At 44.5% G+C, this 23,430-nt stretch overlaps 1 protein-coding gene across 1 annotated transcript in view; it reads left to right on the forward strand.

The window, feature by feature from the left end:
• The window catches only part of LOC119434856 (nose resistant to fluoxetine protein 6), a 48,070-nt gene extending 27,474 nt beyond the window's left edge, over nucleotides 1–20,596 (forward strand). Inside the window, exons 10-15 of the mRNA XM_037701907.2 lie at nucleotides 2,193–2,275; nucleotides 4,615–4,737; nucleotides 5,258–5,378; nucleotides 7,142–7,331; nucleotides 11,149–11,291; nucleotides 12,901–20,596. Of these exons, the coding sequence (XP_037557835.1) occupies nucleotides 2,193–2,275; nucleotides 4,615–4,737; nucleotides 5,258–5,378; nucleotides 7,142–7,331; nucleotides 11,149–11,291; nucleotides 12,901–13,167 (927 nt within the window). The 3' untranslated portion in view covers nucleotides 13,168–20,596. The remainder of the gene's footprint in view (nucleotides 1–2,192; nucleotides 2,276–4,614; nucleotides 4,738–5,257; nucleotides 5,379–7,141; nucleotides 7,332–11,148; nucleotides 11,292–12,900) is intronic.
• The last annotated feature ends 2,834 nt before the right edge of the window (nucleotides 20,597–23,430 follow it).

Raw genomic sequence — 23,430 nt, forward strand, 5'->3', positions numbered from 1 at the left:
CAATGCTTATTTCTATACCCAGGAGCTGAAAGAGTACAGCTGAAGTTGCTGGTACATAGCACACAGCAAAAAATGTATTGTTTTGTATTCTCGCGTACCAGATGGGCATTAGTCATGTACATCAGTAATTAACGGTAAATAAATAAAGAACTCTTGGTTTAGAGGCTAACAAAGAAGCTGGAGATCAAGTTAAGTACCACGCAAAGGGCGACGGAACGAACAATGTTAGGAGTAACGTTAAGAAACAGGAAGAGAGCGGAGTGGATCAGAGAGGAAACAGGGGTCTACCCGATATTGACAATAAGGGGCCCCTCAACAGGTCTCGCCATTTTGAGCTGACAAGCGCGGTGGACACAATGCGCGCTAATGATCATGTCTGCTAAGTATTACATCCATACGCGTCGAGGAAAGCGCTTTAATTTCAAACCAAACGTTGTTTGCCCTTCTCCTCGCGGGCGCCGCGCTCCCAGCCGGAGAGTCGACGTATATCGCGCAAGTGCGCCTGTGTACATGGCGGTGCTGTGACATCACTCATAGTGACCCATGACTTCGAGAATTATTCAAAGGCAACATCAGTTATTTATTCTGTTGCTTCAATAGACGAATTAAAGGTTAGAGAAATAATAAAACATACATACCGAATGTCTGCGCGTTATTCTTTTATTTCGTACCGTAGCAAGAGAGATGTACTTCGTTTCGTCTGTTTGTTCCCACGTCGCGCAATCGCGCACTCTGAGAACGAAACCATGTCATTTTCTGCCATGTTCCAGCGCCGAGATCATGCTCTTCCATCCTCTCACGCCTGCCTTATTGCTCGTTATTGTGGCACTGATCAGGTGCTCTCGTGCAGAGCGCGCAAAATCGGCCGCTGTGCCAAACGAGACAAACAGCGCTTGTCTCGTCACCAGAAGTGCACCACTCAGCAAAAACGTGAGAGAGGAAACAAAGATAGAAGGAGGGGCCCGTAACGCATTCGTCACGCGATAGTCCGGCTCCGGTATGGGAGAATGCAGGGAAGGAATTTCGCTTGCGAAAGCTAGACGGGGCAAGTGGAGAGAGAGTCTATGTTGGCGTTAACGCTCACCTCCTGTGAAATGATGGGTTCGCTGCACTTCAAATATTACTATCTGTGCTATTAATGAACTAATTTGAAAAATTGTTGCGGTAGAACACTCCTTAGAGGGCACGTAACAACTTCCAGTGTATAACCAAAATTTGCTATGTGGCCTGGTGAGTGACCCTTTAAGAGAAAAAAGCTGGAGCTGGGCAAGTCATGTACCGCGTAGGGTAGATAAACGGTGGACCCTTAGAGTTACAGAATGGGTGCCAAGAGAAAGGAAGCGCAGTAGAGGACGGCAAAAAAAAAAAAAACTAGGTGGGGTTATGAAATTGGGAAATTTGCAGGCGCAACTTTCGAATCAGCTAGCACAAGATAAGAATAATTGGAGATCCCAGGCAGAGGCCTTCATCCCGCAGTGGACTTAAAGAAATAGGCTGATGATGATGATGTGATGATGATGATGATGGTGAAATAAACTAGGTGATACGCGCGAAGTTGTGGCTGCAGCTCGCGAGACGGAGAGAAGTGAAGGACAGAAAGAGGTCACTTGGCGCTTGTCCCGTTTGCTACCCTTCACAAGGGGAAGCGGTTTATGGGATGGAAAGATAGAAAGGCAGGAGACAAGAAAACAATTGCGCTCGCGTCCGGAGCTGCACATGAAGTCCACAGGCAGCCACTAGGGTTAGTCCACTTGAGGAACTACAGCAATTGTACGCGCCACTTTTTCAGCTAGCGACACATGTGGCCAGAAGTAGCTGCTAACAATATACAACTGGTTGCAAGGCCTCCGCAGTTCTTAAGACTTGGTGCGCATTAGCCGAGCGCCTACACACGCGGCTTGTGTTGCGGGAATACCTCTCATTGCAGCACACCGAGGCCTAGAAACGATGCATGTGGCTCTGTCATCATAATAAAGAAATCAGTCTCTGTTTAGGACTTATTCGTCAGAAAATGTGTCACATTCCTACTGTTCTTGGAAGTAATGGACCTTCTCCAGCAAAGCAGCACAGCTGTCCAATTAGGAACAAATTGAACATTGTGATATGACTAGCTTAAATTTCATCTATTTTATTTGAATTTCAGGTAATTTCTCATATAAATATCATAGCGGAACTGTGTTTTCATTTTCTAGGAATTTCTAGGCTTGCTGTGGTTTATATCAGTGGACTTCCAACTCTTCATGGTCGGAATGCCATTGGTGTTGATACTTAAACGGTGAGTACCTTTCACAAAGGTTGCATTTACATTATTCCAGGAAAGAAGTCTTCATAATTGATTGCGAATGTTATGTCTCGTAATTTATCCCTTGTCATGGTAGCACTTCCGCAACCATTGAGAGGGATGCCCTTAAATGCGCAATAAGTGCTGAGTGCATTGACATTTCACGCCCTTAAGGCTGATGACGGACAAACAACTACCTTCATTTTTAAGAGTACCAGCCATTGGGCAGGCCAAGTTTGTCACGATGCAAAAGAGATTCGAAGGCACCAAATTGGCCGGTCAGCCAATTCTGTTACATTCGGTGAAAATGTGCTATATACGAGTAACTTAGTTCAGCATTTCAACTGAGCCCATAGGATACCACACATGGACTTGTGCAATTCAAACACGCTGATGGCTGACTGAAGCACTTCAAAATTTCTTAGAGCCGGACACGAGCAAACTAAAAAGACACAAAAAATTGAACAGCTACTTTAGCATACAAACACATACTGGGTGTTTCAGCCGACACTTCTAAACATTTTGAAGGGTCACATGCCTGTGGCAGATAGCAGAATTCTAGTTCATGAGTTGGTCTACTCAAAGAGGCGGACATTTTACTAATTAGGTTTCTCACTAATTACCTTATTGCCCATATTGCAATTTACAACTTCTAGCCATGGAGTTCGCAAGGCGGATCCACTTGGAACTAATTCTCAGGATGACACCAGTTTCGAGATATTAATTCCCTGACTTTGCGGAGAAATGCATTGGCGTTCCAGTTACTTTCGTGCTTCTATATGCATAAAACTACGTTTCGTTAAGAAAGTAAGTGGAATCGACGCCTGCTCCAAGCAGCTCTCAAATCACTTAGCAATCGAAGCTCGAACACAGTGAACGCTAGGTGTTTGCTGTAAGAGCTCACAGTGACCAGCGAAGAGCATTTCGCGAAAATTCCGAGACACTGCAAATTTCCGGGCAATACAACGGCTGATCGTTGCGCAACAAACGAATGAAGGAAATGCGTTTTCTTTACTTCTACCTCGAACTATTTAGCTGCACTGTCCTATAAGAACTACATTCACTTATTGAAGGAGACTGGACTGTATGAGCGCTTGTGACAGTGGACCTTCCTCTGCGACTGACTCTGTGAATGACTGACTCTTTATTATTTTTTATATTCTCGCTCCTTATCTATTCTTCCCCCTTCCCTCTCCCCAAGCGTAGGATAGCCAACCGGGCACGTCCTTAATTGGTTAACCTGCCTACCTTTCCCTTCTCGTTTCTCTCTCTCTCTCTCACATAGAAACGGATAAGTAAAAGTACGTGGTTTGAGCATAACTCGAGAGTTCTAATATCTTTCATACAATGATTCGTTTAATAAAATGAACCTTCGTTTACGTTATGCAGAAGCTCAGAAGCACTTGTTTACTGCTTGTGCCTAGGTTATGCTTGTGCCAGACACTTATACGTACAAAAATAAAAAAGTGGCAGCGCAGAAAATTGACATTATGTTTTTGGTCAGGATGATCGAGACACACGCTGTCGTCCTCTTGAATGTCTTTGTCGTGGTAGACCAAGACACCTAGATAACTGCACTTAACACTCATCAGTAGCGAAACTGCCCCTACTGTCGCAGCTAGTAAACAACAAGAACAACCCTATAGATTCTATGCCTTTCATCCTGGAAAGCTTATCTGGCATGTAGTCAATAAGCACAATGCAAAAACGTATGTGCTTTGCTTTAAAAAAAATCTAGAAACATAGGCATCCTTGGCTGCTATTAGAAAAGACATTCTGACGTGCCGCTGTCTGAACTGCATTGCACATTGTCCATGCACATGTGTTTCCCGTGTACATTTCTGAGTTAAAGTTTGTAGACAATACGGAAGAGAAAGAAAGACATTTTCCTCTCGCGCAGTCGTGCAGCCTGGAATTGGGACATGCGCTGTATTGGTCAAACACGCACACGTCTATTGTGCGACTGGACTAGGCTGAAAGACTAGGCTGCAAAAAGCTCGCGAGTGTATTCGCATGCAAAGCAGTTTGTTCACACGCTCGCGAGTTTGTCCACATGCAATGCAGCAGCCGGCGCTTTATCATCTTTAGCACCAACATTTATCTTTTATGACCAAATTTTATCTCACGTCATTAAAAACGGTAAGAGGAAATATTGGCGTTTAATGCTGTCCTTTGAGTTTGCTAGTAATTCAATGAACAATATATCTTCGGGAAGAAAAAAAAGGAAAAATGCACAAAAAATTCACAAGGAAGTTTTTACATTGGCGCTTTTGCGAGTGAGTTCTAGGTGACTGGTCACCTGCCTAACACCAATGCCCTGCTTTACTTTTCAGTTACCACTGGGGCAAAATCGCAGCCTTTGGCATATTGGGGACCATAAGTTCGGTCATAGCCGCAGGGCAGTTGCATGGTACCAATTATCCCCCCTTTATGATGCCCATCATCAGCGACATTAGGTGAGCGGGAACCTTGACTTTTTATTCCGAGGACTTGTAGTATATTATTTTCTTAGTAAAACGGACTGCTAGGCTAGTTCACACATGTTCAGAGCTAAACATCTAGCACTAAAACAAGACATCACATGAGAAACAAAAGAGGACAGTCGCCTCTCTTGTCCTGTCTTGTTTTCGGGCTTGGGTTTTAGCTATAGAGCATGGTATTGTCATATATGTTGCTACCCAGCACACACCAAATGTTTCGCAGATACCCGAGAGATGCTTCAGCCGCCATTTGAACGCATACTCTGGGTGTCTATACTGCTCTATGTTACAAAGGAAAGGGCGGGCGCCTACTATAGAGCTGTATTTATCGCGAAGTCAAACTAGGTCAATCAGAAACTGCCACACTAAGCGACTTCGAGTGTATTCTAGCAAAATATTGCTACTGCGTCAAAAATACGTAGATACATGTAGACGATGGTTGCTCCAGAGATCCTAGCAGTCCCCTTGGTACTTAATGTATCTTCTTCTTTTTCAGCATAGCGAACAGCTACTACTACGACGTTTACGTGTGGCCTTTCCACCACGGAATGTGCTATTTCGCGGGCTGCATAGTTTGCTTGCTCATCCAGAGATACCGCCAAGTAAAGATTTCAAAGGTGATTGTCCACATTCCGGAAAGTGCACCCCTGAAGACCCAGACAATTACAGCTGGGTAGCGGAGGGCGATAATTCTATCGCAGTAATGGCTTAAACTCAATTGAGAAGCAAACATTCACATGCGCGAACAGCAGACTACTTTTCTTCCATACATCCATCTTTGCACTTTTTAAGTATGTGATATTACTTCCCTAAACAAGCATCATCATATTTTTGTCACTCCGACACCTATGGGTGACTTCACAAAGCTTTTCGTTTGTAAGTGCGCTCTGTCATTAGCTCGTCAATTCACTAATATGTCGAAGATCGCGATTGGCTAGCAGATTCCCTTGCAAATAGCTTTAGCTTAGTATTTCTGTGAATACACAAAAAAGCTTCTTATGCTAGAATTCTTCGGAAGAGAAATTTCCAGGCAATCACAATGCTCGACACATTACTAGCGAAGGCGTGGCAAGCCAATGGCGAATATCACTTGCGAATGAATAGCTTTGTGAATCCAGCCCTCGGTCCCTGACGCTTTAATCTGAACAGCACGAAATACAAGGGACTGTTCGTACTTCCTAAAAGTTTTTTGCGCAACTCATTATTTTACCACCCAGTATACCGTGTGTCCCAGCTGTCGTTAGCCAAGATGTCTAAAGAAAATTTTATGTAAGAAACACGGTGCAAGATACGATTATAAGACCTATGGTGCTCGCTCGTCGGGGGTCTGACAAACGAACTCTGTAGAGCTTATAATGGTATTTTGCACCGTACTCTTTTAATCTTTCTATTTATTGCGATAGCAATTATATGGACACTTCAACCGGATTTCTGCCGTTGCCGTCGCCGTCGCCTTGAGGTTCCGTATAAAGTTCCAAGGGCGATAAAATCTTCGCCGCGTGCCGTATGCGCGAGCGAAAGCGCGCGGGGGACGCACGGCGGAAAGCAAACGCGACCGTCGCGCGAAAGGCCGGGGGGGTATGGGAGGGAGGGAAGCGGGGCGACGCTGTGCTCCGGCACCAAAGGCGTATATTGCAACCGGGCGTAAGGGGAACTTGCTACTCAATCTCCCACGCGAAAGCAAGAAAGCGGGAAGGCTGCGTGGGAGGAAGGGGGGGGGGGGGCGCAGCTTCTACTCTGCCAACAACTGCGCTCGTACTTTGCCCGCGGCTGTGGCGGTCGCCCGCACCGTCTGTTATCGCCACACGGCTCTGACCTTTGTATGCGCTGTGCATTCGCCGCTCAGTTTCCGTTGAAGCGATAGACCGCACGAACCTTCGCCCGCTGCGGCGGCTGCGCTTGCTGCCAGCGTTTTGACAGTCGTTGTCTGCGGTCATTCAGTGTGATCTATTCATGTTTGCTTGTGCGCGCTGACACCACGCTTGTTAATTCAGTTAGTAAGCGAATGTGTCCAAGTTTATGCAGCCGATAAAACTACTATCCCTACTCCGAATAGCTCTCTACTAATTTGCTATCGCAATTGATGCTTCGCCTTTCGGGCGAAACTGCGACATTTTTTTATCAGCTTGGCTAACGTTAGCTGAGACACGTACCCTATACATTACCGCAATGTCATAGATGCGCTTGAAGCTAGTTTTTTTAATTCATTGTAATAAAGACATAGGCTGTGTAGCACGGATACTATTTTCGTGTAGGCTTGAGGCGTCGCTTTAAAATAGTTGCATCGAAGTAAATAAACAAAACATGCAATATTCGCCAGTGCGTCTCGCCGTTGGAGGTTTAATACGGGGCACTTTACTTTTTTTCTGTTTTCTCACAGCTGAAACAGTTTTCCATGTGGTGCCTGTGTGCAACCTGTGGGCTCACGTGCCTATTTATCAAGTATGACTGGTGCCGCGGCCGCAACCCAACTGAGGAATGGGTCACCCTTCTGGTGTCCATCGCCAATGGCTTCTGCTGCGCCGCATTCCTAGCCTGGCTGGTATTCGCCTGTGCTACTGGCAGAGGAGGTGAGCCTGAACTGAAGTTCTGGTCAATGGCGCCTTCAGTGTCGATTCGTTCACTGGGATAGTTTGTAGTGTCAGCATGCTGGCGATAGCTTGTATTTTTGGCAGCGTACAAGAACGATGCAAAGGAAGCAAAATTATGGCTGATAGGGAAGTCAAAGTTCAAGTTTATTTGACATCACACGTGCAGATGATCACAAGATCAGATCATTTGACATCACACGTACAGGGACACAGACAAAAAGCCTTTAAAATTTGCATGACGAACGTTTGTGCCCCCTAAGAAGGCAGAGAAAAGAAATTAGTGGTTGCACGGGTAATAAATACATGTAGATACACATTTTCGTTCTTCAGCGCAGAGGCTGTATGCAATTTCTAGCAATATAATAATGTATTCGCTCTAACGTTTGTACAGTATACAAACGAAAATTGCTGAACAAGACAATGCATAGTATACATACAGCAAAATTAAATCACAATGCGTGTCGACAGGAGACAATTGTATCATAAACTAGTAAATAGTAAGAAATTAGTTGTACCTTTCATGGACACAGTGAGATCAGAAGCGATGACAGCATGTATTGTCAAATTTGAGTACCGTAGTTAGTTCGTATATGAGAGATGCGCCATGTCTTATGGTGACGCGTTGTGTAGTTCGCAGTGTTTTTTGTTAGGCTCGACAGCTGCTCAAGGAAAGGGTTATTATTGCACTTTCCCAACTCAAAGTGTTTCCATAAAGTATGATTGTACAGTGAATTTATTTTCTGCACGTAAAGTTTAGTAACGAGAGCTTCTGTATGAGCGTCAAATGGTGAGTTTCTAATAGCGTGCATGACGTTTTTCTGATCTACTTGAAGTTTCTGAAGATTTGACGCAGTTGTTTTCCCCAGAACCAAAAAACAATAGTTAATATGGGAAAGAAAAAGTGTATTATAAATCAATTATTTTATGTGCGCTGGGTAGCAACGAATGCAATCTTGTTAGCACTCCGATCACACGAGCAAGTTGGTTAGTAACCAAGTCTACATGTTGATTCCAAGCCATGTGCTCCTGAAAAATAAATCCTAAACTTTTAATGGAAGGTACAGCTTCAGTAATTGTATTACCTACCATAAGGTCACTGCTAACGATAGCATGCTGATGCTTTGGTTTAAACAGCACAGCTTTAGTTTTGTTATAGGGCTTGTATAGGGTGTTCATTTTCAAGTTTTACGGAACTTTTAGAAATCGCCTGTGGCAGTTAGCCTAATTCGTATCATTGAGCTGGGTTATTCCATGAGGTGGACATGAGTAGCACTAGCAATCGTAACACATATTCAAGTAATAACAAAAATTCACTAATTAACTTCTTAGTTAATTTCTTTACGACACATATTGTAATTTACGAATTGTAGCTGGTGAGCTTGTCAGGCGTATCCACTTGGAATGAATTTCCAGAATGACACCAGTTTGAAGATATCTGCCATCAAACTTGCCGTAAAAATCCACTTACTTTTTTACCAAAATGCTGTTTTATACATTGAAGCACAAAAGTAACTGGAACGCCCATGTATTTCGTCCCACACTTTGGGAAATAATATCTCGAAACTGGTGTCATCCTCGAAATTCCTTTCAAGTGGATGTATCATCGTCTCGCAAACTCACCGGCTACAATTCGTAAATTGCAATATGTGTCGTAAAGTAATTAACTAAGAAGTTCCTTAGTAAATTTTTCTTAATTAGTTGAATATGTGTTTCGATTTCTCGTGCTACTAACGTCCGCCTCTTTGAATAGCCCAGCTCAACGATAAGAATTATGCTACCTTCTACAGGCGATTTTTAAAAATTATTGAGAAATAGCCTCCTTAATTTAATTGAAAATTAAATTAAAGAGTATGCTTAGGGCACTCCCCACTCGTGCAATATGTACAATACATGGGTGACGTGATCAACCAGTTTGCTGATATCGGTAGAAATAAATAACAGGGAGGTGTCATCTGTACGTAATTTATAAACTGCGTAGTCTTATCCAGCTTAACAATGTCATTAATGTAAATATTGAAAACCAGAGGACCAAGGATGCTTCCTTGTGGAACTCCGGTTTTAATAGCTTTTAGACGGGACATTGGGCCACGTATACCAACTGCCTGCTGGCGAAATTCTAGGCAAGATTTAATTAGTGACAAAGATACACCCCTGAAGCCATAAATCTCCATTTTTTAGTAACATGATATGATTAATGCGGTCACATGCCCAAGAAAAATCTACAAATATACCTAGAGTTAGCACCTTGTCCTTCAATTTTCTGTTAAATGTGTTGTTTCTGCATTAGGAGTGCGGTCTCAGTTGAGCTATTCTTTCTAAAACCAAACTGGGAGGCCGTGACTACAATATATGTTTCCCGCAGAACGACGGTCATCCTATTGTGAATTAATTTTTCTGGGGCCTTCGAAAATATGGGCAAGACAAAAATAGGCATGTACCTGGATAGATTGGTTGCGTCACCACCTTTAAAGATATAACGCTGACTTTTGCTATCTGCATGCGTTTCGAAAGCTGCCCGTACTCGAAAGGTTACACGCGTGTTTATGGATGGGACAGAGAATATCTAAAACACACTTGATGGGCCGTATCTGCATGTCATTTGTATCACAGCATTTCTTGTTTCGCAGTGACAAAAACGTGCTATAAATCTCTTTTGTATTTGTTAGTTTTACGAAAGCACTTTCATGACGCGTCGGTTGAACATAGCGTAAGCTGTGTGGATTAGGACTCGCATTACCAAGAGATATAAAGTAATAGTTAAAACCGTTGGCTAATTAACTCCCGGAAAGTTGCTCTCCGTCAAGCATTATATCTTCAACGCATCGTTCCTGCTGCTTCCTTCGGCCGAGAACACTATTAGGCCTTCGCCATACAAGGTCCCTTCTTTTCATGACTTCTTCATTGAATAAGTTATGCAAGTAATTCCTTTTAGTTTGTGTAAGATAACTAGTCACCCTATTGCAAAAAACCCTAAGTGCCTTAGGGTTTTAATACCTCTAGTCACTAAGTGTATTCGTGTATTCTGCGGTGATGAAAGAAACTGTATCACTGCAAGAAACATCACTTCGTTTTACAGTAATGCACAGTCGACAGCAAAATTTTACGGAGCCGCGCCGAGGCCGTGCCAAACTATTTAGAGTTTCTGTGTATTATTTGCCAAACTGCCTCTTCGCGCCACCAAGCGGTGCGACACGTGCCGTCGAGAGTAGCGTTAGGCCGGAAATGAGTCCTCTTGTTTTTCGCCGGCATATCAATTTCCATGTGCTGCATGGCGTTTTCCATTTCCTTCTTCTCACGCCAAGCGCGTAGTCCAGCGGCAAGCGGCTGGTATCAGCGATAGTCAGTTCCAGTGATACCACTGTCGACGCGGAAGTGACGGAAGCGCGTCGCCATGGCTGCCGAGGAGCGCGTTGCGTGAGAAAGCAAAAGCTAGAGAAGCCTCGCGCCAAGCAAAAAAGAAAAGTAAAATTAAAAATAAATTGGCACGCCGGCGAACAACAAAATGACACATTTCCAGCCTAGCGCTGCTCTCGACGTCTGCTGACACAACGGAAGTGTCACGGAGAGGCCGCTTGGCATGCGCTCGCGTGGTACGTAAATGTGGTTGACTACATTAATGCAAGAACACTGCGTATCTGCTTTGTGTCTCTTTACTCCTCTGATTGCCTCTCTTTGTTTGCGCCAATTGTCTCGTTATAAATTGTCCTCTTGAGAAGTATGTGTTGCGGCCGATGAACATGTTACGGTTACTGCTCCAATTTAATGAATGCTGTGTTTGTTTGACATTCCGCAAAAGGCCTGGTGTCGAGACTTCTGTCCTGGAAGGCGCTGGTTCCTCTGAGTCGTCTTTCGTTCGGCATCTACTGCATCCACGTGCCCCTATACTACTTCATCTTCGCCCTGGCCCGTGAGAGGACATTCATAGCAAACTTTACAATGGTTAGTTCGCCTTTATACACCCTGTGTAATTACCTGAGGCTATTTCTCAAAATTTAAACATACTGCAAGCCCACTCGCTGCACAGCGCGACAGCCCTTGCGCAGCACTAAACTATTTGGGGCCTCTTAGGGGTGTGCTAGTGCTCATTGGATGGATAGGCAGCCTTGGCATAGCGCATAGCAGTGTTATATTCACAGACTTCGCTTAGTACACACCCGTATAGTGCCATGTTTTTAAGCCTGTTTGCGCGTTGGTTGGTTTGGTACCCGCTTTCCTTGTAGTATTTATGCTAGGGAACACTATGATTTCCTTCACTTTCCCAAAGTCTCTTAATGTGCAAGCAAATGGCGTTATCTGAAGCAGCTATTTGTCTACTGTAAATTAATTTATCACGGGAACCAGCGATGGCCTCAGCCGACCCCTCATTACGGCTGAATTTCCCCTTGGCTTGTGGCTTCAGCCGCTGCTTGACCACAACTATAGCCTCGTGTTAGAGCATCTAATTCATATGCTCGAAATACGTATGCGCCCGGACCACCGAAAACATACCGGGTTTTCTAATAAGATGAGATGTGTGATGCTTGGTTTCTTTTGGGCGTTCTCACATAGGAAGTGTTTTTCGAAAAAAAAATTGTGGTGTGTAAGCAGACCTTTTACAACCATATACGGCATTGCAGTAGAACATTAGCAGCAGGACGCAGTCCGGAGCTTCTGCCCGGAAAATACTGGTAAAATAACTACCAGCGCACACCTGGCCGGTGCTGAGCAATTTCAGGACCTCAAAGTTTGATTAGCCGCCTTAGGGCAAGAAAGGTTAATAATAACAGGAGCCACTGAAAAATTGTGATAATCGATATGAAAAGGTAGGCCTCACGAAACCGGCTCATGAACCCCTACGTAGATGCCACTGGAATAGCTGACAAAGAACGCGAATGTAAGACGGTCCTCGTTAAATAAGAACGCTTAATTGCGTAAACTGTGTGCATCACTTACGCTTAGATTTAACTGTATACGATAGAGTATATGACCAAATCCGTGGCCTAATAGAATTATACGCACACGTGAAACACCTGTGGCAGATAAAGCACTGCCACCAGTTTGGCTGTCTAACATGACGACGCAGACATTATTTGCTCGACAAACTAGAGTGTACAGTTAGCTAATAGAAAGCCTTCAGTATTAAAACTGTATTAATTTTGTTTAGGGCACATGTTTCAAGAGGGTATCGAAATGGGTCAGTGCTCGAGACATTTCCATTCAGTAGGAGTCCCGATAATAGCATCAATTTCTAATTATCATGTCTACAAGCAATCAGGCACAAATGGTGTCATTCTTCTTGCAGCTAGAAGGGATTCTTAAGAATTCTTACAATACCGGAAAAGGAAACACTTGGCGCATACTTTTTCCGTGACTAGACTGCGCGCTACGTCGTTGCATTTGTCAATCGTTAAACAGTGGTCTACTTGCTAATCAATTCCCTCCTGCTTCTTAGGTTTGGCTATCTTGCACGTATTTTGCACCAGTACGTTTCTGTTGTCATACAATATTAACCAAAGTATAGATCCAGCTATTCAGGAAAATGATATCAAACGGGTCGCATACTGCGCAGGTGCTGCTGTCGCTTGGAGTCTTCGTGCTGAGCGGCATGCTCAGCTTCTTCGTGTTCGTAGCCTGTGAAGCTCCGGTAGGTCGACTGGAAAAGCAGGTCCTGATGCCCTCCAGCCTACAACACAAGGATCTCAACGAACGCAAAGTAGCGCCGGTGAACGGCGCAGCACACAACGGCGCTCCGGCCGAAATGGTTCCTACGTGGATAGGCAGCGACCAAAAGCACCTGGAAGCGGTTATATCCATTGCTGACAACAGCCGCTTGTGAAACATTTGTTTGCTACGCCTGCGGTCGTAGCATGTGTTTGCTACACATGCTACGACCGCATGTTCCTGCATTTTGCGTAGTATTTATGAAGCGTAGTAACTACGGCGTCCTACTTTTCAGAAACGGAATGCGCAGCAGCTTAACATCTGAATAAATATTCAGACTTTGCCTTTACTAACACGACAGAAACCACTCAGACCTATCAAAATTCTAAATCACAGAAACAACGGTTGTGAGAATTGAGTTCCAGTAGCAAATTTTTTGTTTCACATTTCACTTCCCTCTACTCGATCAAGCTTTCTGGTCGCCATTTCTCAGCACACTGTAAGGTAACCGCCACTGATCTACGTTGTTAGAAAAAGATGGGTATGACACCGTTTATTTGCACACCAAATAGCTCTGCAGTGTCATCATACTACCTGTTGTCTTAAAGCCATACCTGGTCATTCCTCTGTGAAAGTACATTTTATGTTGTTACGCAGGATTGCAATTGATAAACAGAGGCTGCTATAAATACTCAAAAAAGTTCGCACGGCATGATACATGTAAGTTATTAAGGTCATAGTATATACAACATACGTTAAAGCTCTAATCAATACTCTCGTAACAGCACATAACGCGGGTATCCTGTGTGTTATTCAGATACAGCTTTTCAGCTGACGACAACACATTACGAATTAGCATCGCTAAACTCATGTGTCTAATCAAGTTGTTGGACACTATGAAGGCAACCTGTAATATTCGCCTCTGACATAACCGGAAAACAAAACAAAACAAACAAACTCAAAGAAACAAATAAGCAAACAAAAGCATCCTTGCGCCATAGAAGTATCCAATCAAGTTTGTGTCGTTCTTTGTGACTGATTCAACTGACCCCTTTAAGACGAGGGTATTTCTAGCCTAGAGAACATAGTGCGGGGAACTGGTTCATTAACTTTTCTATGCATCGATGGAGCTTTAATCGCAGTTGGTTCTTAACATATTACTAGGCTGAAGTTGCCTGAGCCACAGAGGGAAGTGTGCCCTCTTAATATTTTCCGTGCATCATCCGTGTCAAAATAGCCCGCCGACTATAACAGCACCATACCAAGTGCAGTTATCACCTTCGCTGGACGGCATCTCTCTAATACAGAATGCTTATGAAATCAATGAGCTTGAAATGCTATAGCAAAATAAATGCAAGAAAATATCACAGTGCACGTTCGGGCCCGTGCATGGGCCATGCTAAGTGAACAGTCTGAAGAACATGAAGTGTGTGATTTACATTCCGTCCGTCTTTCTCTTTCGCGCTGTGGATTCAGGACCGCAACATCGTTCTTGTAGAGCTCATCGGTACAGATGAAATGGCAATAAAAACAGCTATATATATATATATATATATATATATATATTAAATCTACTTTTTGTGCTCCTTTATCTATGCAAACAATTTAAAACATCGGGTTAATAAATCGATGAATTTGTAGGCTGCCAATTATTCCAATTAACCTATTTACATGACAAGTTAACAACTCGCCCAGTTGACAATCTTTCTGCTCTAAGTTTCTTTTTTTTTAACCTGCGTCTGGCCTTGAACGGTGGTATAATAATTGTGCGTTAGTGCTGTATGGTGTGCATGTGAAACAAATTTGGTAATGCTAAACACGGCGCTGTAGTCTACAATCGTATTTTTTATTTTACTTCTTTACAGATACTGCAGGCCCTTTCCGGGGGCCCAAGCAGGAGTGGGTACATGAGTATGGAAACAGTACAAAGCATAAAAACTAATAAAGACAAATACAATCATTGAAGAAATGCTAACACTGTAGAAGTAGTATTTATACTACAAAGAAACGAGATAGGAAAACAGTGAAAAAGAAAGAAAAAACACTCAACTGGTCGGGAATGTGAACTACTACATGTCAGAAAATGTGATTGTCTCTATGTTTTTCACAAATGAATCAAGGGTCGCGCAATTCGCTACAGTGCCCGGTAATTTGTTCAAATAAAGTATGGCCTGCGGGAATAACGAATATTTATGAGAATTTACTCTACTAAATGGTTGGCGGATGGTTTTACAGGGGTTAGTTCTGTTCGAGTGCTTAGAAGGGTCTTGTAAGTAGCGGGAGCAATGAATTTTATAATGCCCATGGTGGAGAAGATATATAAATTTAAGTTTAGAAATCATTCTGCGGTTTCTTAAAGGTTGATTTTACTAGACTAGCTGCAGCTACTGTATCGTGAGTAGTCCGAGTAGATAGATGAAGCGTGCTGCTAATTTCTGGATATATTATTGATTTGGTCAGTTAAGTATTTTTGAAATGGGTCCCATATTATGGCTGCATATTCTAATACTGGTCTTACAAGTGTTTTGTAGGTATTTAGTTTAACTGATGATGGTGCGTCACGCAGTCGTCTTTTCAGGAAGGACAATTTTCTAAGGGCTCGCTCACAAATTGAAGTAATGTGTGGTTCCCAGTTTAGACTACTTGTCAGTGTGACTCCTAAATATTTGACCTCATCGTACATAGAGATTTCTGTTCCGTCCGATTTGTATGTGAAGTTATAGGGTTCTTTTTTATTGGTGACATTAATACATTTTGTTTTATTGACGTTCAGATTCATGCCTGATTTCAAGCTCCACGCTTGTATGTTTGTTAGAAAATTTTGAAGTCTAATTTGATCATCCGGATTGTTTACAGTTGTGTACACTACACAGTCGTCTGCAAAAAACGCATCTGTATGGGTGATTGAATGCAAAATTGTATATCATTGATGTAAAGAAGGAATAAGATGGGTGCTAGAACCGAGTCTTGCGGTACTCCTGAGTAGACGTCTAAATATTCTGAAACACTGTTGTTTATGACAACGCACTGTTTTCGGTGTTGAAAGAAGCGGGAGATTCATTATATAATTTTGCTGTCGATTCTGAAGGCTGCAAGTTTTGTAATTAAGTCATGATGCGGAACTAAGTAAAAAGCTTTCGAGAAGTCAAGGAAGACTTCGTCAATCTGAGCCCCTTTGTTAATTGCATCAAATAAATGATGGGTTATCTCCGCAATTTGTGTTGTGGTTGAGAGACCTGATCGGAAGCCACGTTGTTGACTGAAAAGGAGATTGTTAGTTTCCAGGTGAGTTATAATAGCTTTAAAAATGATATGTTCGAATGATTTACAACACGTACTTGTCAATGAGAAGGGTCGATACTTGTTAAGTTCGAGTTTAGAGCCAGACTTGTGTATTCTAATAATTTTTGCATGTTGCCAGTCTTGTGAAATTTCTAATGTTTCTAAGGATGTTTCATAAATTTTATGCGAATAGAATGCACTGCGTTAGCATATGAGTTCAAAAAGGCGCTTGAAATATCATCGGGACCGGAGGATTTCTTCACATCGAGGTTTCGTAAGAGACATAAAACACCCTCTTGAGTTATATTTAAGCTAGGCATTGCTTGTTCGAACGAGTTAGGAGATATCGAAGTGTTTGTAACTTCCCTTGCAAAGACAGACTGGAAAAAGGTGTTAAATGCTGTGGCAATGGATTCGGGATCCGTGAATCTTTCGTTTGAAGAAATAATTTGTGTTATGCAAGGTTTTCCGTTAGATAGGTATGGTCAAAACTTATGTGGATTGTTGTGCATAAACGATGGAAGGGTAGTGTCATGAAATGGGGATTTGGCTTCTCGAACTTTTTCGTGCATGCTGTTGATAAGGCTGTCGAGATAATGCGTCACGCCTGCTTTGCGCCTGCGCTTAATTTTTTCAGTTGAATTATATCACGTGTGACACAGGGATAATGCCTGTTAGTGCGTTTTTTACGAGACGGAATAAAATTTCTTTCACAGAAGTATACAAGATTCTTAAATTGTGACCACATTTGGTGTACGTCATTTGTAGCGTTAAGTTCAGCGAGGTTGGATTCCAAAGCGCCTAGCACCGCATCATCGTCCGCGCGTGCGTAGTCCTTGACATAGACAAACGACTGTTTGAGAGGCGCGCGTGTTGTTTCCTATGCAGAGAATGTGAACGCCGCTAGCCTGATCCTTGCCGCTCTTCTGGACCAATGCAACCTTTGCCGTGCCCTTCGCGACCCTTTGGCAGGGTTGGAATAGACCTATATGTATACACAGCTGCTGGCAATCGCTGGGTCATTGTAGCTATAGACCACCTCGCGCGGTATGCAGAAATGGCCGCTCTACCAGCCGCGACGGCTCGTGACGTTGCCTCCTTCCTGCTTCAACGCTTCGTTCTACGTCACGGCGCTCCCCGCGAACACCTGAGCGATCGAGGCCGCGTCTTTCTCGCCGATGTCATTCAAAAACTTCTCACTGAATTCCGCATTATTCATCACTGTACCACCGCATATCACCCGCAAACAAATGGATTGACAGAGCGCTTTAACCGAACTCTTGGCGACATGCTTTCGATGTATGTCAACTCCAACCACACCAACTGGGACCTCATCCTTCCCTATGTCACGTACGCCTACAATACGGCACCCCAGGCAACGACGGGCTTTTCTTCCTTCTTTCTTCTATATGGCCGAGAACCGTCATTTCCCATTGACACTATTCTTCCTTACCGTCCCGACTTATCAGAGGGTACACCGGTTTCCGAAGCCGCCCGGTATGCAGAAGAATGTCGGGCAACTAGCTCGATCCCCTACAACGCAAGAAGAAGCGCTACAGAAATTTCGTCATGATGACGGGCGCGTCGTCAGGTTTAGCCAGGCGCCCCAGGAACAGCGTCGAGCCCGAGCCCCACTTCAGTAGCGCTGGCGATCCGGCTGCGGAACTCTGCACGGCGCACTTCTTCCTTACACTTATTACGTCTTATTACGCAAGGTTAGTCAAATAGGCTGTTTATAACCTAATTATAACTATAGTATTTACTACTTAGGAATTCTAAATTTCCTAGGGCGTATGGAAAGTTACGGTAGACGTAAAGATTATGAAAATAATTGCTTTTGGGGACGTGTAGAAAATGTGTGAAAATTAAAAGGTTGGATAAAATAATTTCTTAACGCGCTCGCGTTAAGGGCCCCATGTCGCAGAAAATCCGGCATTGGTTTCGGCGTCGTCGTTAAGCATCGGCGTCTGGCGGAAATAATCATGCCGAACCACACCATCCCGATCCACCCCGACCACACAGGCCCTCCACGTGGCGCAAGGCATTCGTGAACAAAAACTACATTTCTATAAAATCCGTCAGAAAAATTGTAAGGTGCAACTTAACCAAAACCAGCAGGCATGATAGCGTCGGATTGCAATTTGAATATACGAGAAAAAAGCCTGATAAGCAGCCAGGGATCTTTGAAGCTATCGCGTTCCACTCTTAAAGGCGAAGCTTAAGCGTGCTCTAATTCTGATGGTGTTTCGCTGTACTTTGGTTCTAGCAACATTGAGGGGAATGTTGAAAACCAAGCCGTTCTAAATTTTGGACATGGGCGCACCTCGGGGAAACAGCAAACAATTAATAAAATATAAAAAAAGGTCCTAGTGCCTTCACTTTTTCATATAAGACGGTTTAAATTGCTCCTGTAAAAATGTCTTCCCAGCAATGAATTTGTGTTTAAAAGTGAAGCCGACTTTAGGGGGATCAGCGTAAGCTTGGTATTTGTATGCTGGCTTTCCCACGTTCTGCATTGCAGTGAAGCCTGCTCAGAAAGAAAATGTGATGCGAACGGAGCCCGATAACGCTATCGCGTTCCTCTCTTAAAGGCGAAGCTTAAGCATCCTCCAATTTTTATTTAAATGATTAATAGGAGAGGTTGGCGCCTTTATGGCGGCTCCGGCTACTCCTTGTGAATTAGCAAAGGAAACAAATATGCGCAAAAAGAGGAAATAATGTCACAAAATATGGCACTCAGTATAGCACCAGCTGTATAAACGCAATACAGTCCAACATTACATAACTTTATTTATTTACTGGAGCAAACTATTACTAAATCTTTCAGGGAAGGCTTTCAGGGGTCATATTAAACACCGAACTACTTTGATTTGGTCAAGATATAATAAATTTATTTATTAACAAAATGTACTAATTAATTTTTAAATTACGACTCTGGGGACCTGCTGTAATTGCAACTCTGAAGCATGCTTATTTTTCATTAATTATGTTTCAATAAAATAATTATTTACATTAACTAAAAGCCATGGCCAAAATACCTCGCATTTGCTAGAAATCATCTAACTATAACAGTTCTGATAGAGCCGTTCGGAAAGATGCTGCTCCAGTTAAAATTTTTGACTGATTATAACATATTACATTCATGACTGATTATAACATATTGACCTTAACGTTTGCGGCCGCGAATGTTGTTTTGTCCAGAGTCTTTTGTGACAGTTCTGCTGCTTTTAATAATCGCTCAAAATATCATGTAGATATTAGATATCGCATATTTTCATCTCCAAACCCTAAAACAAAAACGGAAATGTGGCCCGAAATTCGCCAAGGCCAATGCAATAATCAAGAATGCTCAAAGTAAGAGAATAAATGTTAGGAGTGCTCGCGGAACATCGTTTACGCTTCTTTCTTATGGGTACATTCTGATATTGATAGATGCACTGAAATACAGAAACGTCAAGCTGGCGCCATCTGACATTTAAAGCCAGCGTCTGCAGTAGTAACGGGTGTTAGTGTGTGTGTTTACTTACGACAGCGCCGTCTCAACCAACATCCTTGTTATTCTCAATGTGTGTGAACTTTGTGTGTTTATTGTGAACTGCTGTGCTAGGGTTAGCTGTGCTGTTGCTGTGAAATATAACTATGGACTTAACCGAACGCACTGGCTCGTGTCAGGTGCCTTGTGTAGCGTGCACTTGCCAGCGTTACGGAGCGTTGGCCGTTGGCGACCGAGTACACCGAGACAGCGTTTCGAGCGCCTCAAACTGGCATGCGGCACCTGTCGACAGAGAACGTAAGCGCTGAGACTGCAGCTCCTGCCGCTGGCGAAGTGGGTAGTTACATTTGCTGTCGACAGGTGACGTTGTCCTATAGCGGCCAAGGTAAGCCGACCAAGGCCAACGAAGTGGGCCGACGCTCCCCTGCGGCCAGACATTTCGCGTGCGGCGCACTCCCACCTTCCGGTTTAGTCTGTGTGACAACGGCGTACGCACATCGCTCGGTGAATGCTCAGAGAGATGCATCTTTATCAGCTCTCCAGTTTTTCATGTCTTGCATGTAGGAGGCAATAAGAGTTGCTGGTTTTATTGCCTTTACTTTCATGAAATGAGAGGCTCTTCAAGTCATCTTTCTTTATATTTATGGAAAGCTCGTCGGACGACTTTGCCCCTCATGGTTCGTTGTTTATTATTATTTTTTTAATCACTGAACGTGCCTCATGCTCAGGTCCGCCGATCGTGGCCCTCTGCCATTATATCTCACCGCCATGATTGTGTTTTGGGGCATGTATATTCTCATCAAGAAATAAACAACCGTTGAAACCGTGACGCTCTTGTGCCCTGAACGTTCCGTGATGTTTTCACTGACAAGAGGAGCTGGCGGTTTCGTACCTGCTGGCAGTTCAAGCACTTCCTGTTATAGGAGTAACTTATTGGTAAAATTGTTTAAGCATAGACAGCCTTTTTATGTTCGTTTGCGGTGATTTGGCACAAATTCCGGCATGTAATGAAGCATGGCGAAGGAGATTGAATGTTCACATCTTGCAAGAGAAAATTTCCTTTGGAAAAGTTCTATCTCATGAATGTTGTAATCTTGGCGTCAGAGAGTGGCACAGCAAGCTCAATGTGACCATGATTTGACCAAGTGAGCTGTCGTGGGACTTCACAATCTCATTCACGCAAGTATCAAAATTCTCTGCACTAAAAAATGACTGGTTGTAATAGCTTTGATGAGCGACAAGACCCATTTGAGATATTGCAAGAAAGGCAGAGAGAAAGAAAAAGTAAAGCAAAACGGCAAAAGAAGTATATTCTGTCCAATATTGTTACGCGAACGAAGGATTAAGTACAGGAGACTATTTACAAGTATACTTACAAATGATAGCTGCAGCGCTGGCCAGATCAGCCGATAGCTCGAGAGCCCAGAGCAGTTCGTCTTCTTCGTCTAGGCGCCCGCGCGCCTCGTTCAAACAACCAAATACCACACGCGTGTAGCATAATCCCCCGGCGGCAGAAGCGACGTCCCGGAGCGTCTAAAGGTCATCACTGGGAGGGTGATACTGCTTCAGTCGTGTAACGTGCACGATATCACTGGACTGGGAAGCAGATGGGGCGTCAGGGGCGATCTCGTAGGTGACGGGAGTCACGGCACGAATCACTCGGTAGGGGCCTGTGTAACGAGACAGCAGTTTTTCTGACAGGCCGACCTGACGCGACGGAGACCATAGGAGCACCAAAGAACCAGGTGGGAAGTGCAGGTCGCGGTGTCGCTGGTCGTACAAACGCCGTTGACTCTCTTGGGAGTGCAGAAGGCGGCCACGGGCAATTTCCCTTGCGTGGGCAGCGCGGGCGACGGCGTCAAGTGCATATTCACTGGTGGGTGCTGCGTGAACAGGGAGGCTTGTGTCGAGGGGCAGTGCTGGTTCTCGGCCGAACAGAAGGAAAAATGGCGAATAACCGGCTGTGTCGTGGCGCGAGGAATTATACGCAAAGGTGACAAACGGTAGAGCGAGGTCCCAGTCAGTGTGGTCGGAAGACACATACTTCGCGAGCATGTCTGTGAGAGTGCGATTAAGACGCTCCGTGAGGCCATTCGTTTGCGGATGGTATGACGTGGATAGCTTGTGCCTCGTGGCACAGGACTGCAGGATGTCCGCGATAACTTTCGACAGGAATGTCCGGCCACGGTCTGTGAGAAGTTGTCGCGGAGCTCCATGTAATAAAATCACGTCGCGTAGAAGAAAATCGGCAACATCTGTGGCGCAGCTTGTAGGGAGCGCTCGGGTGATGGCGTAGCGCGTGGCGTAATCTGTGGCCACAGCGATCCACCTGTTCCCAGAGGTAGAAAGAGGAAAAGGACCAAGTAAATCTAAACCAACCCGAAAGAATGGTTCCGCGGGAATGTCAATTGGTTGAAGGTACCCAGCAGGGAGCGTCGACGGTGTCTTGCGTCGCTGGCATTTCTCACACGCAGCTACGTATCTTCGAACGGAGCGAGCAAGCCCTGGCCAAAAGAAGCGTCGGCGGATCCGGTCGTAGGTACGTGACACACCGAGGTGACCGGCAGTGGGGAGGTCGTGAAGCTCGTGGAGAACAGCCGAGCGAAGGTGTTTAGGGATCACAAGGAGTAATGCTGGGCCGTCGGGGTGAACGTTGTGGCGGTAGAGTACGCCATCTTGAAGTGTGAATAAGCGAAGGGAGCTGTCGGCAAGTGACGATTCCAGGCGGTCAATGATGACACGCAAGGACGGGTCACGGCGCTGCTCGTCGGCGACATGGACCAGTGGAAAAACAGAGAGAACGCAGGCGTCGGTGTCAGTATCAGACGTAGAGGTCGGGTCTTGGACTGGGTAGCGAGAGAGGCAATCTGCGTCCTGGTGTTGGCGTCCCGACTTGTACGTCACTGTGTAGGGATATTCTTGTAGTCGGAGAGCCCAACGACCGAGCCTACCAGTAGGATCCTTGAGCGACGAAAGCCAACACAGCGCATGATGGTCTGTGATTACTGAGAAGGGCTTGCCATATAAATATGGGCGGAACTTTGAAACAGCCCAGACGAGAGCAAGACATTCGCGCTCGGTAATCGAATAGTTGCGCTCTGCAGTTGTCAGGAGCCGGCTAGCGTAGGCGATAACGCGGTCGTGTCCGTGTTGTCGTTGCGCTAAGACTGCGCCGATCCCATAACCACTGGCATCGGTTCGGACCTCTGTAGGTGCGGACGGGTCAAAGTGGGCCAAGATCGGTGGATTGGTCAGAATCGTGATAAGGCGTGAAAATGCGGCAGCCTGAGGGGAACCCCACGTAAAAGGCACGTCTTTCTTCAGAAGTTCAGTGAGTGGTCGAGCGATTGCTGCGAAATCTTTCACAAACCGTCTGAAATAAGAGCAGAGCCCCACAAAACTCCGGACGTCTTTGACAGACTGAGGTACAGGAAAAGCTGTTACTGCTCGAACCTTCTCCGGGTCGGGTTGTACTCCGGAAGCATCGACGAGATGGCCGAGCACTGTAATCTGTCGGCGCCCGAAGTGGCACTTCGATGAGTTTAATTGGAGCCCAGCCTTGCGGAAGACGTCAAGTATAGCTGCGACGCGCTCAAGGTGCGTCTCAAACGTAGGAGAAAACACAAGGACGTCGTCGAGGTAACAAAGGCAAGTTGACCATTT

Source organism: Dermacentor silvarum, chromosome 1, assembly GCF_013339745.2.
Source record: "Dermacentor silvarum isolate Dsil-2018 chromosome 1, BIME_Dsil_1.4, whole genome shotgun sequence".
NCBI lineage: Eukaryota > Metazoa > Arthropoda > Arachnida > Ixodida > Ixodidae > Dermacentor > Dermacentor silvarum.